This window comes from Pygocentrus nattereri, chromosome 24 (assembly GCF_015220715.1).
Source record: "Pygocentrus nattereri isolate fPygNat1 chromosome 24, fPygNat1.pri, whole genome shotgun sequence".
NCBI classification, from domain to species: domain Eukaryota; kingdom Metazoa; phylum Chordata; class Actinopteri; order Characiformes; family Serrasalmidae; genus Pygocentrus; species Pygocentrus nattereri.
Window position 1 is genome coordinate 17153263 of NC_051234.1, and position 12681 is coordinate 17165943.

The 12681-nt window shown below is 40.7% G+C and overlaps 1 protein-coding gene across 3 annotated transcripts in view; it reads left to right on the forward strand.

The window, feature by feature from the left end:
- The window catches only part of slc4a2b (solute carrier family 4 member 2b), a 57555-nt gene that overhangs the window by 33465 nt on the left and 11409 nt on the right, over positions 1 to 12681 (forward strand). For all 3 annotated transcript variants that reach the window (XM_017696196.2, XM_037534199.1, XM_017696197.2), the window contains 8 exons: positions 593 to 773; positions 1822 to 1957; positions 5011 to 5215; positions 9315 to 9417; positions 9830 to 10014; positions 10100 to 10316; positions 11153 to 11359; positions 11652 to 11800. In XM_017696196.2, the coding sequence (XP_017551685.2) occupies positions 593 to 773; positions 1822 to 1957; positions 5011 to 5215; positions 9315 to 9417; positions 9830 to 10014; positions 10100 to 10316; positions 11153 to 11359; positions 11652 to 11800 (1383 nt within the window). The remainder of the gene's footprint in view (positions 1 to 592; positions 774 to 1821; positions 1958 to 5010; positions 5216 to 9314; positions 9418 to 9829; positions 10015 to 10099; positions 10317 to 11152; positions 11360 to 11651; positions 11801 to 12681) is intronic.

The following is a 12681-nucleotide window of genomic DNA, read 5'->3' on the forward strand; positions in this document are numbered from 1 at the left end:
TGAAATACAGTAATTATGATGATGTAATATATTTTATTCATGTGGAAATTATGAACATTAGAATCAAATAAATTCAGTGCAGCAGTCTTTCCAGTGTAGTTGTAGAGCTGTAAGTTGTTGTTGTGGTTTCTTTCTGAAATTTTCTCGGTCAGTAAAGCTCCTGTTAAACTGCTCCTGTTAATTCACTTTTGTGTTATTATTTACAGTTTTTTCTTTAAATCTGTTATTATTTATTCTTTTTTAGTTTTGCATTCATAAGTATCCTTATGAATGTGAATCTTTAATAAAATGCATTATTATTATTATTATTATTAGTCTGTTATTATTGTTTATTCTCTTTTGTTATTTGTTCTACTTGATCCCTGTTATAACGTATATTTTTTTCTACTATTATTTAAGATAAGATAAGATAAGATAAAATAAGGCTTTATTGTCATTCGCATCACACGTGGTACATGAGGTGGAACGAAACATTGTACGCATGGTCCATTTAACTCCCAAAGTAACATAAACAATAAATAGAAGGTGCTTTAAAGAGATCTTTCAGGTTATTTAGTCACTCTTGCTGCTGCTGCTGTTGTTGTTTGTGCAGGTGTTTGTGGAGCTGAATGAGTTAATCATGGATAAGAATCAGGAGCTGCAGTGGAGGGAAACAGCACGCTGGATAAAGTTTGAGGAAGATGTGGAAGAGGAGACGGACCGCTGGGGAAAACCACATGTTGCTTCGCTCTCATTCAGGAGCCTTCTGGAGCTTCGAAAGACCATCTCACATGGTCAGAACTGACCACATAAAGCATATAGTAAAACTCTTGCTTAAACCCCTTAAAAATTTTAAACTTCACCTAATCCTAGCCTTAACTATGATTGTAATCCTACACTTAAAGCCAATGCTCACTCTAAACCAAGTTTTGACTTTAGCACTAATCTTAAACTAAACATAGCACTAAACATAAACTAGACCAAATTCTTAAACCTAATCCTAATTATCATTAATTATATTCTTAATCCACAATTTAAGACTCATCATAATCTTTTTACTTTAATTCTAACACTGAGGAGATTTTTTTAGATAGTAAGATAGTAATAAGTAATAATATGAGAGAAAACAATCTATAGGGGCCCATCAAAAATGCGACTAATAAATATCTTCTAAAATATAATTAATAATTACTATTGCTATTGCTTTGCTTCAGTAGTCTGCATATATTCCTATCAGGTTGAATGCAATTTGCAAGGTCAGGATTGCAAGGCAAAATGTTGTTATATTCTGTGTTAAAATGTTATTGATTGTAATTCTGCGCCACAATCTGGTTTAATTGATAAAAGTTCACTAACAAAACTTTTTCAGCTCCTGCTGCAATGCCCCCTGACAGGACAAACGCCCAGTGGGTGTGTCCATAGCATAAGCCACACCCCTCCCTGCTTACTTTACTCTGATAGGCTGCACCTAATCATTAGCAGCAGTTTCAGTGAAAGACATAAATGAGAGACACTCTAAAGAGGGTGAGAGACAAATCAGCTGTACAGGTTTACATTTACACACATGTAGCAAAGGATAGAGCAAAACATAACATCAAAATACTTTTCACAATACATGATACTTATCATAATATCTACTTTTTCTGAGCTTTTTAGGTATGTAAAAATACAACGCATCTTATTGTATCATGATATATCATGACTGCCATATTAGATTGTGGCTAGTGCAAAAGATAATGTGAAAATGATTTTGTTTCAGATACTACACTTTTATGATGTTGAATGCTGTGGTAAACTGCACAAGGAAACATTAATATATTTATATAATTTCTACTACTCCAGGTGCGGTTCTGCTTGATCTGGATCAGAAAACCCTGCCAGGAATCGCTCATCAAGTGGTGGAACAGATGATAATTTCTGACCAGATTAAAGCAGAGGATCGAGCCAACGTCTTGCGTGCTCTGCTGCTCAAACACAGGTACACCAGCTCAAACATATAAACACCAGCTTAGACACAGGAACACCAGTTCAGACACAGGAACACCAGCTCAGACACAGGAAAACCAGCTCAAACACTGGAACACCAGCTCAGACACAGGAACACCAGCTCAGACACAGAAACACCAGCTCAAACACAGAAACACCAGCTCAGACACAGAAACACCAGCTCAGACATAGAATCACCAGCTCAAACACAGGAACACCAGCTCAAACACAGGAACAATAGCTCAAATACAGGAACACCAGCTTAGACACAGGAACACCAGTTCAGACACAGGAACACCAGCTCAGACACAGAAACACCAGCTCAGACACAGAAACACCACCTCAAACACTGGAACACCAGTTCAAACACAGGAACACCAGCTCAAACACAGGAACACCAGCTCAAACACAGGAATACCAGCTCAAACACAGGAACACCAGCTCAAACACAGGAACACCAGCTCAGACACAGGAACACCAGCTCAAACACTGGAACACCAGTTCAAACACAGGAACACCAGCTCAGACACAGAATCACCAGCTCAAACACAAGAACACCAGCTCAAACACAGGAACACCAGCTCAGACACAGGAACACCAGCTCAAACACTGGAACACCAGTTCAAACACAGGAACACCAGCTCAGACACAGAATCACCAGCTCAAACACAAGAACACCAGCTCAAACACAGGAACACCAGCTCAGACACAGGAACACCAGCTCAGACACAGAAACACCAGCTCAGACACAGAAACACCAGCTCAAATACTGGAACACCAGCTCAAACACAGGTACACCAGCTCAAACACAGGAACACCAGCTCAGACACAAGAACACCAGCTCAGACACAGAAACACCAGCTCAGACACAGGAACACCAGTTCAGACACAGGAACACCAGCTCAGACACAGGAACACCAGTTCAGACACAGGAACACCAGCTCAGACACAGGAACACCAGCTCAAACACAGGAACACTAGCTCAGACACAGGAACACCAGTTCAGACACAGGAACACCAGCTCAAACACAGAATCACCAGCTCAAACACAGAAACACCAGCTCAAACACTGGAACACCAGCTCAGACACAGAAACACCAGCTCAGACACAGGAAACCCAGCTCAAACACAGGAACACCAGCTCAAACACAGGAACACCAGCTCAGACACAGGAACACCAGTTCAGACACAGGAACACCAGCTCAGACACAGAATCACCAGCTCAAACACAGAAACACCAGCTCAAACACTGGAACACCAGCTCAGACACAGAAACACCAGCTCAGACACAGGAAACCCAGCTCAAACACAGGAACACCAGCTCAGACACAGAATCACCAGCTCAAACATAGGAACACCAGCTCAAACACAGGAACACCAGCTCAAATACAGGAACACCAGCTTAGTCACAGGAACACCAGTTCAGACACAGGAAAACCAGCTCAGACATAGAAACACCAGTTCAAACACAGGAACACCAGCTCAGACACAGAAACACCAGCTCAGACACAGAAACACCAGCTCAGACCGAGAAACACCCGTTCAAACACTGGAACACCAGCTCAAACACAGAATCACCAGCTCAAACACAAGAACACCAGCTCAGACACAGGAACACCAGCTCAGACACAGGAACACCAGCTCAGACACAGAAACACCAGCTCAAACACAGGAACACCAGCTCAAACACAGGAGCACCAGCTCAAACACAGGAGCACCAGCTCAGACACAGGAACACCAGCTCAAACACTGGAACACCAGTTCAAACACAGGAGCACCAGCTCAGACACAGAAACACCAGCTCAGACACAGAAACACCAGCTCAAACACAGGAACACCAGCTCAAACACAGGAGCACCAGCTCAAACACAGGAGCACCAGCTCAGACACAGGAACACCAGCTCAAACACTGGAACACCAGTTCAAACACAGGAACACCAGCTCAGACACAGAATCACCAGCCCAAACACAGGAACACCAGCTCAAACACAGGAGCACCAGCTCAGACACAGGAACACCAGCTCAAACACTGGAACACCAGTTCAAACACAGGAACACCAGCTCAGACACAGAATCATCAGCTCAAACACAAGAACATCAGCTCAGACACAGGAACACCAGCTCAGACACAGGAACACCAGCTCAGACACAGAAACACCAGCTCAGACACAGAAACACCAGCTCAAATACTGGAACACCAGCTCAAACACAGGTACACCAGCTCAAACACAGGAACACCAGTTCAGACACAGGAACACCAGCTCAGACACAGACTCACCAGCTCAGACACAGAAACACCAGCTCAGACACAGGAACACCTGCTCAAACACAGGAACACCAGCTCAAACACAGGAACACCAGCTCAGACACAGAATCACCAGCTCAAACACAGGAACACCAGTTCAGACACAGGAACACCAGCTCAGACACAGACTCACCAGCTCAGACACAGAAACACCAGCTCAGACACAGGAACACCTGCTCAAACACAGGAACACCAGCTCAAACACAGGAACACCAGCTCAAACACTTCAAACTGAAGCATTGGACATTGCTAATAGTGTTGATAAAATTTTCACCCATCCCCACTCATAAATGACTTTTTTCTGGGTTCTCCATTTATACCTAATCAGAATATCTCACTTGGTGAACATTTTAAAATATGCCCAGTCTTAAATTGCTCATATCAAATTTTATGTTACAGGTATCAATTTGAGAATGAATGAATGTTTGCAAACAGTCTGAAAAGTAAAACATTCAGTGGATTTATACAGTTTTTATTTAAAGAAGCGTCAAATTAAGTTTTGTGCACAAAACTTCAGTCAATGCTTAATGTCCCTGATAAGTTTACATTGTTAATGTGAGATCTGCTATACATCCTGTTGTTTGGAGATTGTTTTTTGTTTAACCTTTTCTGTGGTATCTCCTTCCCCTGACTGACCTGCTACTGCCCATTAGATCAGTGCATGTTTGTGTGCAATGTGTGCAGTGTGTGCTCCTCTTGCTGACCTCCTGCTTGCCCTGCTCTCCCTCTGTTCCCCCTAGCCACCCGAGCGACGAAAAAGACCACACTTCCTTCCCCAGGAACATTTCAGCCGCCAGCCTGGGCTCCCTCATGGCCCACCACCACCACCATCACCATAGCAACAGCACTGGTGGCCAGGCAGAGCCTTCAGTCACTCAGCCGCTAATGAGTGGCACCGCCACCAGGACAGACACAGTACTGCACATGGAGACAGACAAAAATGAGGTCAGAGCTGCGTTCATTTCAAGTCAAAGATTTCACATTTAACAACATTCAGGCTGTCACTAGTATATTTGTAAGTGAGTAATCTAGTGATTTATTTTGAGGGTTAATCGAGCAATCATGTTTTTTTTTACCCTGTAGGCCACTTTTCAGAGCTTATTGACCTTTGTTTGATACAAAATATTTTAAAAATAAAACCTTTTAACATAAAATGACAATTACAAGTTGAGTTAATTTTAAATTCCACCTTTTAATGGGGATGGGGCAGTCGTGGGCTGGAGGTTAGGGACCTGTCCATGTGACCGGAAGGTTGCCGGTTCGATCCCCAGGGCCGACAGTCCATGACTGAGGTGTCCTTGAGCAAGACACCTAACCCCCAACTGCTCCCACAGGCGCCGTGGATAGGGCTGCCCACCGCTCCAGGCAAGTGTGCTCACTGCCCCTTAGCTCACTAGTGTGTATGTGGTGTTTCACTTCACGGATGGGTTAAATGCGGAGGAGGAATTTCCCCGATTGTGGGATCAAAAAAAAAAAAAAAAGTATCACTTAAACAGGTCTCATTTTGCCCGAACACACACAGTTCATACAGTTACGCATAAAAAAAAGCAGCAGAGCACTTCAGATCTTTTGCAAAATGAAATATTTTATTCAAATCTGTACAATGTACAACTGATAGTGTTGGTTCAAAATACTTTGAAAAATAGTGACTGAATGGCTGAATACCAAATGCACTGTCCTAAATGTATTAAGTAATGTATAAGCAACAATTATATTTAGAATACATTTAGAGTATATTTAGAATGCATATTGATAAAACACATGGGGAAAACATAATAACTTATTTTTTTTTACTCACACTGGTCCTTGCTGTCATGGGTTAACAGTTTTCTTACTGTAATATCTGTGGAAAATTCACTAATCATTTCAATGAAGACTAGAAATTCTTACATTTTTTCCTTTCTCACTGCCTGCTTCAGTCTACTGCATCCTAAAAAGAGCTCAGTAACACTGATTGATAGCTGGCTCATCACATTGATTTATCAGTCTACTCAGGCTTTAGCCAGAATACATTTTGGTAAAGAAACTGTTAATTAAGGTCCTCTTTTGGGTGAGTCTAAGACAAAGGGAGAAATAGGCAGTGCATTGAAATTATAATGTTAAAAATAATAACTAAATTATTCCTAGAAATAGCAAACAAATGACTACAACAACTAACAACGTTAACATCAAGTATCATGATACTCTTCTAGGCTGTAAACATCACCATGTCGTATGCATCTATGTCACAAGCCTCAATATGTCTTTGAAATACTAAAGATAAAGAGATACACTATATTGCCAAAGGTATTCGCTCGTTTGCCTTCACATACATATGAACTTGAGTGACATCCATTCCCATATTTGTGAGGTCAGGCACTGATGTTGGACGAGGAGGCCTGGCTCGCAGTCTCCGCTCTAATTCATTCCAAAAGTGTTCTATTGGGTTGAGGTCAGGACTCTGTGTAGCCCAGTCAAGTTCTTCCAAGTTCTTGCTCATTCATGTCTTTATGCACCTTGCTTTGTGCACTGGTGCGGAGTCATGTTGGAACAGGAAGGCACTATGTCCAATCTGTTCCCACAAAGTTGGGAGCATGGAATTGCCCAAAATCTCTTGGTCTGTTGAAGCATTAAGAGTTCCTTTCACTGGAACTAAGGGGCCGAGCCCAGCTCCTTAAAAACAACCCCACACCTTAATCCCCCCTCTACCAAACTTTACTTGGCACAATGCAGTCAGACAAGTACCGTTCTCCTGGCAACTGACAAACCCAGACTCGTCTATCGGATTGCCAGATGGGGAAGCATGATTTGTCACTCCAGAGAACGTGTCTCCACTGTCCAGTGGTGGTGCTTTACATCACTGCATTTGACCCTTTGCATTACACTTGGTGATGTAAAGCTTGGATGCAGCTGCTCAACCATGGAAACCCATTCCATTGAGCTCTCTACGCATTATTCTGCTAATCTGCCAATCTGGAGGTAACATGAAGTTTGGAGGTCTGTAGCGATTGACTTTGCAGAAAGTTGGCGACCTTTGTGCACCTCAGCATCTGTTGACCCCACTCTGTCATTTTATGTGGCTGAGTTGTTGTCACTCCCAATCGCTTCCACTTTGTTATAATACTGCTGACAGTTGACTGTGGAATATTTATTAGCAAGGAAATTTCACAACTGGACTTGTTGCACAGGTGCCATCCTATCACAGTACCACGCTGGAACTCACTGAGCTCCTGAGAGCGACCTATTCTTTCACACATGTTTGTAGAAGCAGTCTGCATGCCTAGGGGCTTGGTTTTATACACCTGTGGCCATGGAAGTAATTGGAACACCTGAATTCAATAATTTGGATGGATAAATACTTTTGGCAATATAGTCTATTAAGAGATAACCAATCTTTACACAGTGGGATATATCAAAATACAATTTTATTTAGGATTAATTTAGGCTGTGAGATTTTTAAATCAACATAAATTGGTATCAGATACTGAAATAAATCACTTGTGAGATGACATACTCAAGTTATTTCACTCCTAATAACATAAAATTGTCACATGAAAATGTTTTTAGATTTTCAAAGACTTGTCTTCTATACTAACTTTTACAACATGGCTGCTGTCTAGGTTAGTTTTTCATTCAAGTTCATCGAAAACAGGCTCAGGTCTCAGGAAATGCTATCATTCTCAGCTCTTGTACTGCTTGAAATCAACTAAGTGGTTACAGATGGTAAAGTTTTTGGAATATTCGCAATTCTGTTCTTTCTTATTAGATTAATTATAGATGACAATACATTACAACTATAACTTTTACTTCTCTTTGAACTTCCCTAGTATTATGTATTTTTTTCACAAACATTAAGCTTCAGCTCACACACTATTACTGTGTTTGTTCTGGCATCTGCTTTGTGGAGTAAAATAAAAAAATAAAAGTGTCATGGTGTGCATGCCCTCTCCATTAAAGGGACTATTTGTGTTGTTTATTAGTACAAGTATATAGTTGTGTATGTCTTTATTGTCTAATATAGTTTTAGGGGGTGTGGGTTGGTGCATTTGTACATTTACATTTATGGCATTTGGCTGATGCTCTTATCCAGAGCAACTTACAACTTGATTGTTTTACACAGGTAGGTGAAGGTAGTGTTAGGAGTCTTGCCCAAGGACTCTTATTGGTGTAGTGTAGGGTGCTTACCCAGGTGGGGGATTGAACCCCAGTCTACAGCGCAGAAGGCAGAGGTGTTAACCACTACACTACACCAACACATGGTATTGGTCAGCATCATGATGAAGCATGAGGCTAGTGGTAACTTCCCTCATGGTTTCAGTTCCATATATGTATCTTTTTAATTGTTGTGTGAAATAAAGTACTTTTCGTAGCAGAAAAATGGCCTTTCCTGTGCCTTAATTTCTGCCTCTGTCACAGTATGAACAATGCTGCATTCATGTTACAAGTAAGCTACTACTCAACTATTCAAACTGTATCCTAAAACTGCCAAAACCTGTAACTATTATGCTGGACATAGCTTGCTGGTTTCTGTAGGGTATTTTGGCGAGGTCAGTTTCAGAGTCCAGTAGTGTTAATTTCCATGTGACAATATTAATATTTTGGCTCCCTAACAACCTTGTATTTCAGAAGATCCAATGACATTCGTATGAAAAAATCTTTATGCAGAATATATAAGCTTAGGAGTGTTGTTTACCACAGAGTGAGATAGCAGTGATTTTCAAGATCACTGTTCATTTTCACCATAGAGAAATCAACTTAGATTTACTATAATGGGCATGACACTGACAACAGAATGATGCACTATTATCAGAGATCTATATAAATGACAAAGGTCTGTGTGATTAACTGAATCTAATGTGATAAATCTGCCCTGCGATGGACTGGCGACCTGTCCAGGGTGTATCCTGCCCTCCACCCAATGACCGCTGGGATAGGTTCCAGCACCCCCCCACAACCCTGAGGGAGAAAATGTGTGTGTATGTGTGTGTGATGTGTTAAATCAGGTTTGAATGCTGAACTTTCAGGTGTTTTCTTTGTGTTGTGTACTGTATGTATGAAACTGAAGAAAGATGCTGGTCCTGTTGGAATGCACAGATCCAAATCCAAACATGAGCTGAAACTGCTGGAGAAGATTCCAGAAAATGCAGAAGCAACTGTTGTGCTTGTGGGTAAGGTGTACTTTAATTTACTTTACTTAAAGAAATGTAGTTCAATATAAATATCAGAGTTTATTGGAGCTTCTGCTCCGTTTTAATCCAAAAAGTGCGAATCACTCAAAATGAATATAAGGAATAATGAAAAAGATTATTTTTTAAATTAGACATTCTTGAAGAGTTGCTGCAATATTCAATTAAATATGACAGACTAAAAGTAAAGGAGGGCAGTTCATCAAAACAGTAAAAATCACAATGCTTAATTAAACATAGGTTATCGTATCAAGATGCCACGGTATCATACCAAATTGAATATTGAATTTTGAGTGTCATTACACCCTTAGTTGAACCTTGTCAATCTCTTGATCCTCTTGAATATAATTCTACAGCAGTGTTCTGAGTTTAAATGCACTGTGACATTCCTCAGGCAGTGTTGATTTCCTGGAGCAGCCCACCATGGCCTTTGTGCGTCTGCAGGAGGCTGTGGAGTTAGACTCTGTACTGGAGGTTCCGGTTCCTGTGCGGTTCCTCTTCGTTCTGCTTGGACCTCCCAGCACCAGCATGGACTACCACCAAATCGGACGGTCCATATCTACGCTTATGTCTGACAAGGTAAATAATTCCATGATTGTCTTAGAGAGCCTCACTGCTGAGATCATTTAACTGAAGATTCTGTTGTTATTGTGACCATGTGCAGTCCTTCCACGAAGCAGCTTATCTGGCAGATGACCGGCAGGACCTTCTGAACGCCATCAACAGTTTTTTGGACTGTAGCATTGTGTTGCCCCCCTCAGAGCTGGGCGGAGAAGATCTCCTTCGATCTGTGGCTCACTTCCAGAGGGAGATGCTCCGCAAAAGAGAAGAACAGGAAATCAGTCTGCTTGCCAAAGAACCCAAGAGCCTGGAGGAGAAAGGTAAGCTAATATTTGGAATTCAGTCAAATCACCTGAAATCATTGAACATCATATGCTAAAACTTTCAGGAAACAGTGGCACTGTGCCTTTTAGACAATATGCAAAATTATTTGAATGCAGAAGTTTGTATCTTCAACAAGTTCTGAGATATAGAGGATTGGTAACACAAGCAAAACAAGCTAGCTAGAGAATGCCATTATTGGCTAAAGCAGCTGTTTTTCTCTGTTAGAGGTCATGTTTATTTTATTGTATTTTATTGGAGCGGAAAGTTTGTTTCCACCCTAATAATTTTACATTCCCCCCACATTTAGCCCAAAATGGTTGTCCCCAGACATTCTTGTTATGAAATCACATGACCCCACAAGATGAGAGAAACTCTAAAATGTGGACACTGGTATTCCAGGACCAGGACTGCGAATAACTGGTTTATAATGCATGTTGTTAATTTTTGGCAAAGGTAGCATTAAATAATTTATATCGTTGGAAAAAGTGCACTTTGATTTACAAATGTACTAAATAAAACTTCATCTCACTTCATCTTGAGCAAAACTATATTAGATAAAAACTATATTAAAGTGTCAAATATACCTTATTTTATAAAATAAAATAATGGAAAATACACATATATTACATGCAAAACAAGTACAAAACTGTATTTTATTTATAAAGTCAATTTTCATTAAGGACATTTAAAGAATTCTCAGCCAAGTTAACATTAACTATTGTCAAGACAGTTAAATTCTTTAACAAATATATTCAGCTAGTGTAGTGAAGGTTGGTGATAAATCATGTAAATGTGATTGCATTCCAGTTTATTGTTTTTCCTCCTGCTGCAGAGGCTCTTTTAGCTCCATTTAAGCCTGAGGACGACCCTCTTCAGCGTACAGGCCGGCCATTTCGGGGGCTAATCCGAGACGTGCGCCGCAGGTACCCAAAGTACCTCAGCGACTTTAAAGATGCTCTGAACGCACAGTGCATGGCTGCTGTCATCTTTATCTACTTTGCTGCTCTTTCTCCTGCTATAACATTTGGAGGGCTACTTGGTGAGTGAAGACAGATATAAATGGAAACTCTACCTGGTTTAATAGAAAAAATATGTGTGTACAGCCTTGTTTTGTGGAGATTAAAAACAATGTCTTTGCCACATTTTTGTCATTTTTTGAATAAAACTATTTGGAACACAGTCAGAAGTGCAAACACAAATCTGTCACTGCAGAATGGAAATCAAATGTAAATGTGATTCACTACACAACTTGTATAAGCAAATATGTGTTGTAAATTGAATATACAGTTAAATGACAGGACTGTATGAACAAACACTGTATGTTTGCATAGGAGAGAAGACTGAGGGGCTGATCGGTGTATCTGAGCTGATTGTGGCCACATGCATCCAGGGTGTGCTCTTCTGCCTGCTCGGGGCACAACCACTGCTGGTGGTGGGCTTTTCCGGACCACTGCTGGTCTTTGAGGAAGCCTTCTTCTCTGTGAGTCCTCATCTTTAACAGAAACGCTAAAATCCGTCATAAACAGATTCCAGTATTATTGTCCTCTGTCGGGACCCAGAGCTCCCCATCCTCTGCTCTGAAGTCCCGATGTGGAAAAAACGTTACTAATTAATTAAAGTTAAATCAAGGTTTTACTTTTAATTTAATCTGTTTTCTAATTTAAAAAAATAGTAGCAAATTAAAAGAACTGAAAAAGCATTCTTGCAAAAGTTAAAGAAAAGTGAAGAATCAATCTTGCAAAAAAATCAAAGTCAGATGAAAAACCAAATTTCAGCCATGGGTTTGGTTCGAAGGAGAGAAAAGGCTTTCTTAATTTATTAGTTCCAATGTGACAAAATAGTGCCCAAAAACCAAAATGTACAGACAATACAAACACATTACATCTTATACCCAAAGCTGAGCAACCTTATCACCCCTCCCTCTGCATTTTTCTTCGCCCCTCTTTTTTAATGTCCCTGGACCCAGGTTCTAATTCCCAATGTGTCTCGTTTTCCTGAGAAGTCTGGTAACCCTTATTTCTCACCCAATGCAAAGATATATTTTTTAATTAATTTTCTCTGGCTTGTTTTATCAGGCCTCCCTATCCTCCCTGTGTCCATTGTTTGTCACACTTTCTTATTAATTTGGCTCAAAGACTGGTTCTTACCAACCCTTATCAGCTAGCCTTCCTATTCCCAGCAAACTTTTACTATAAAAGCAGTGTTTTTCACTCTTTCTGACCTTCCAGGTGTTTTTTCCTACCACAATGGCTCCTTTCATTACAATACCCTGCTTTGTGTCTGGTGTAGACTTCACGTCATTTCATATATGGAAATATTAGGCCTGCTCTTCCGGTCCCTGTCTGCCTGCCTCCGTTAAAT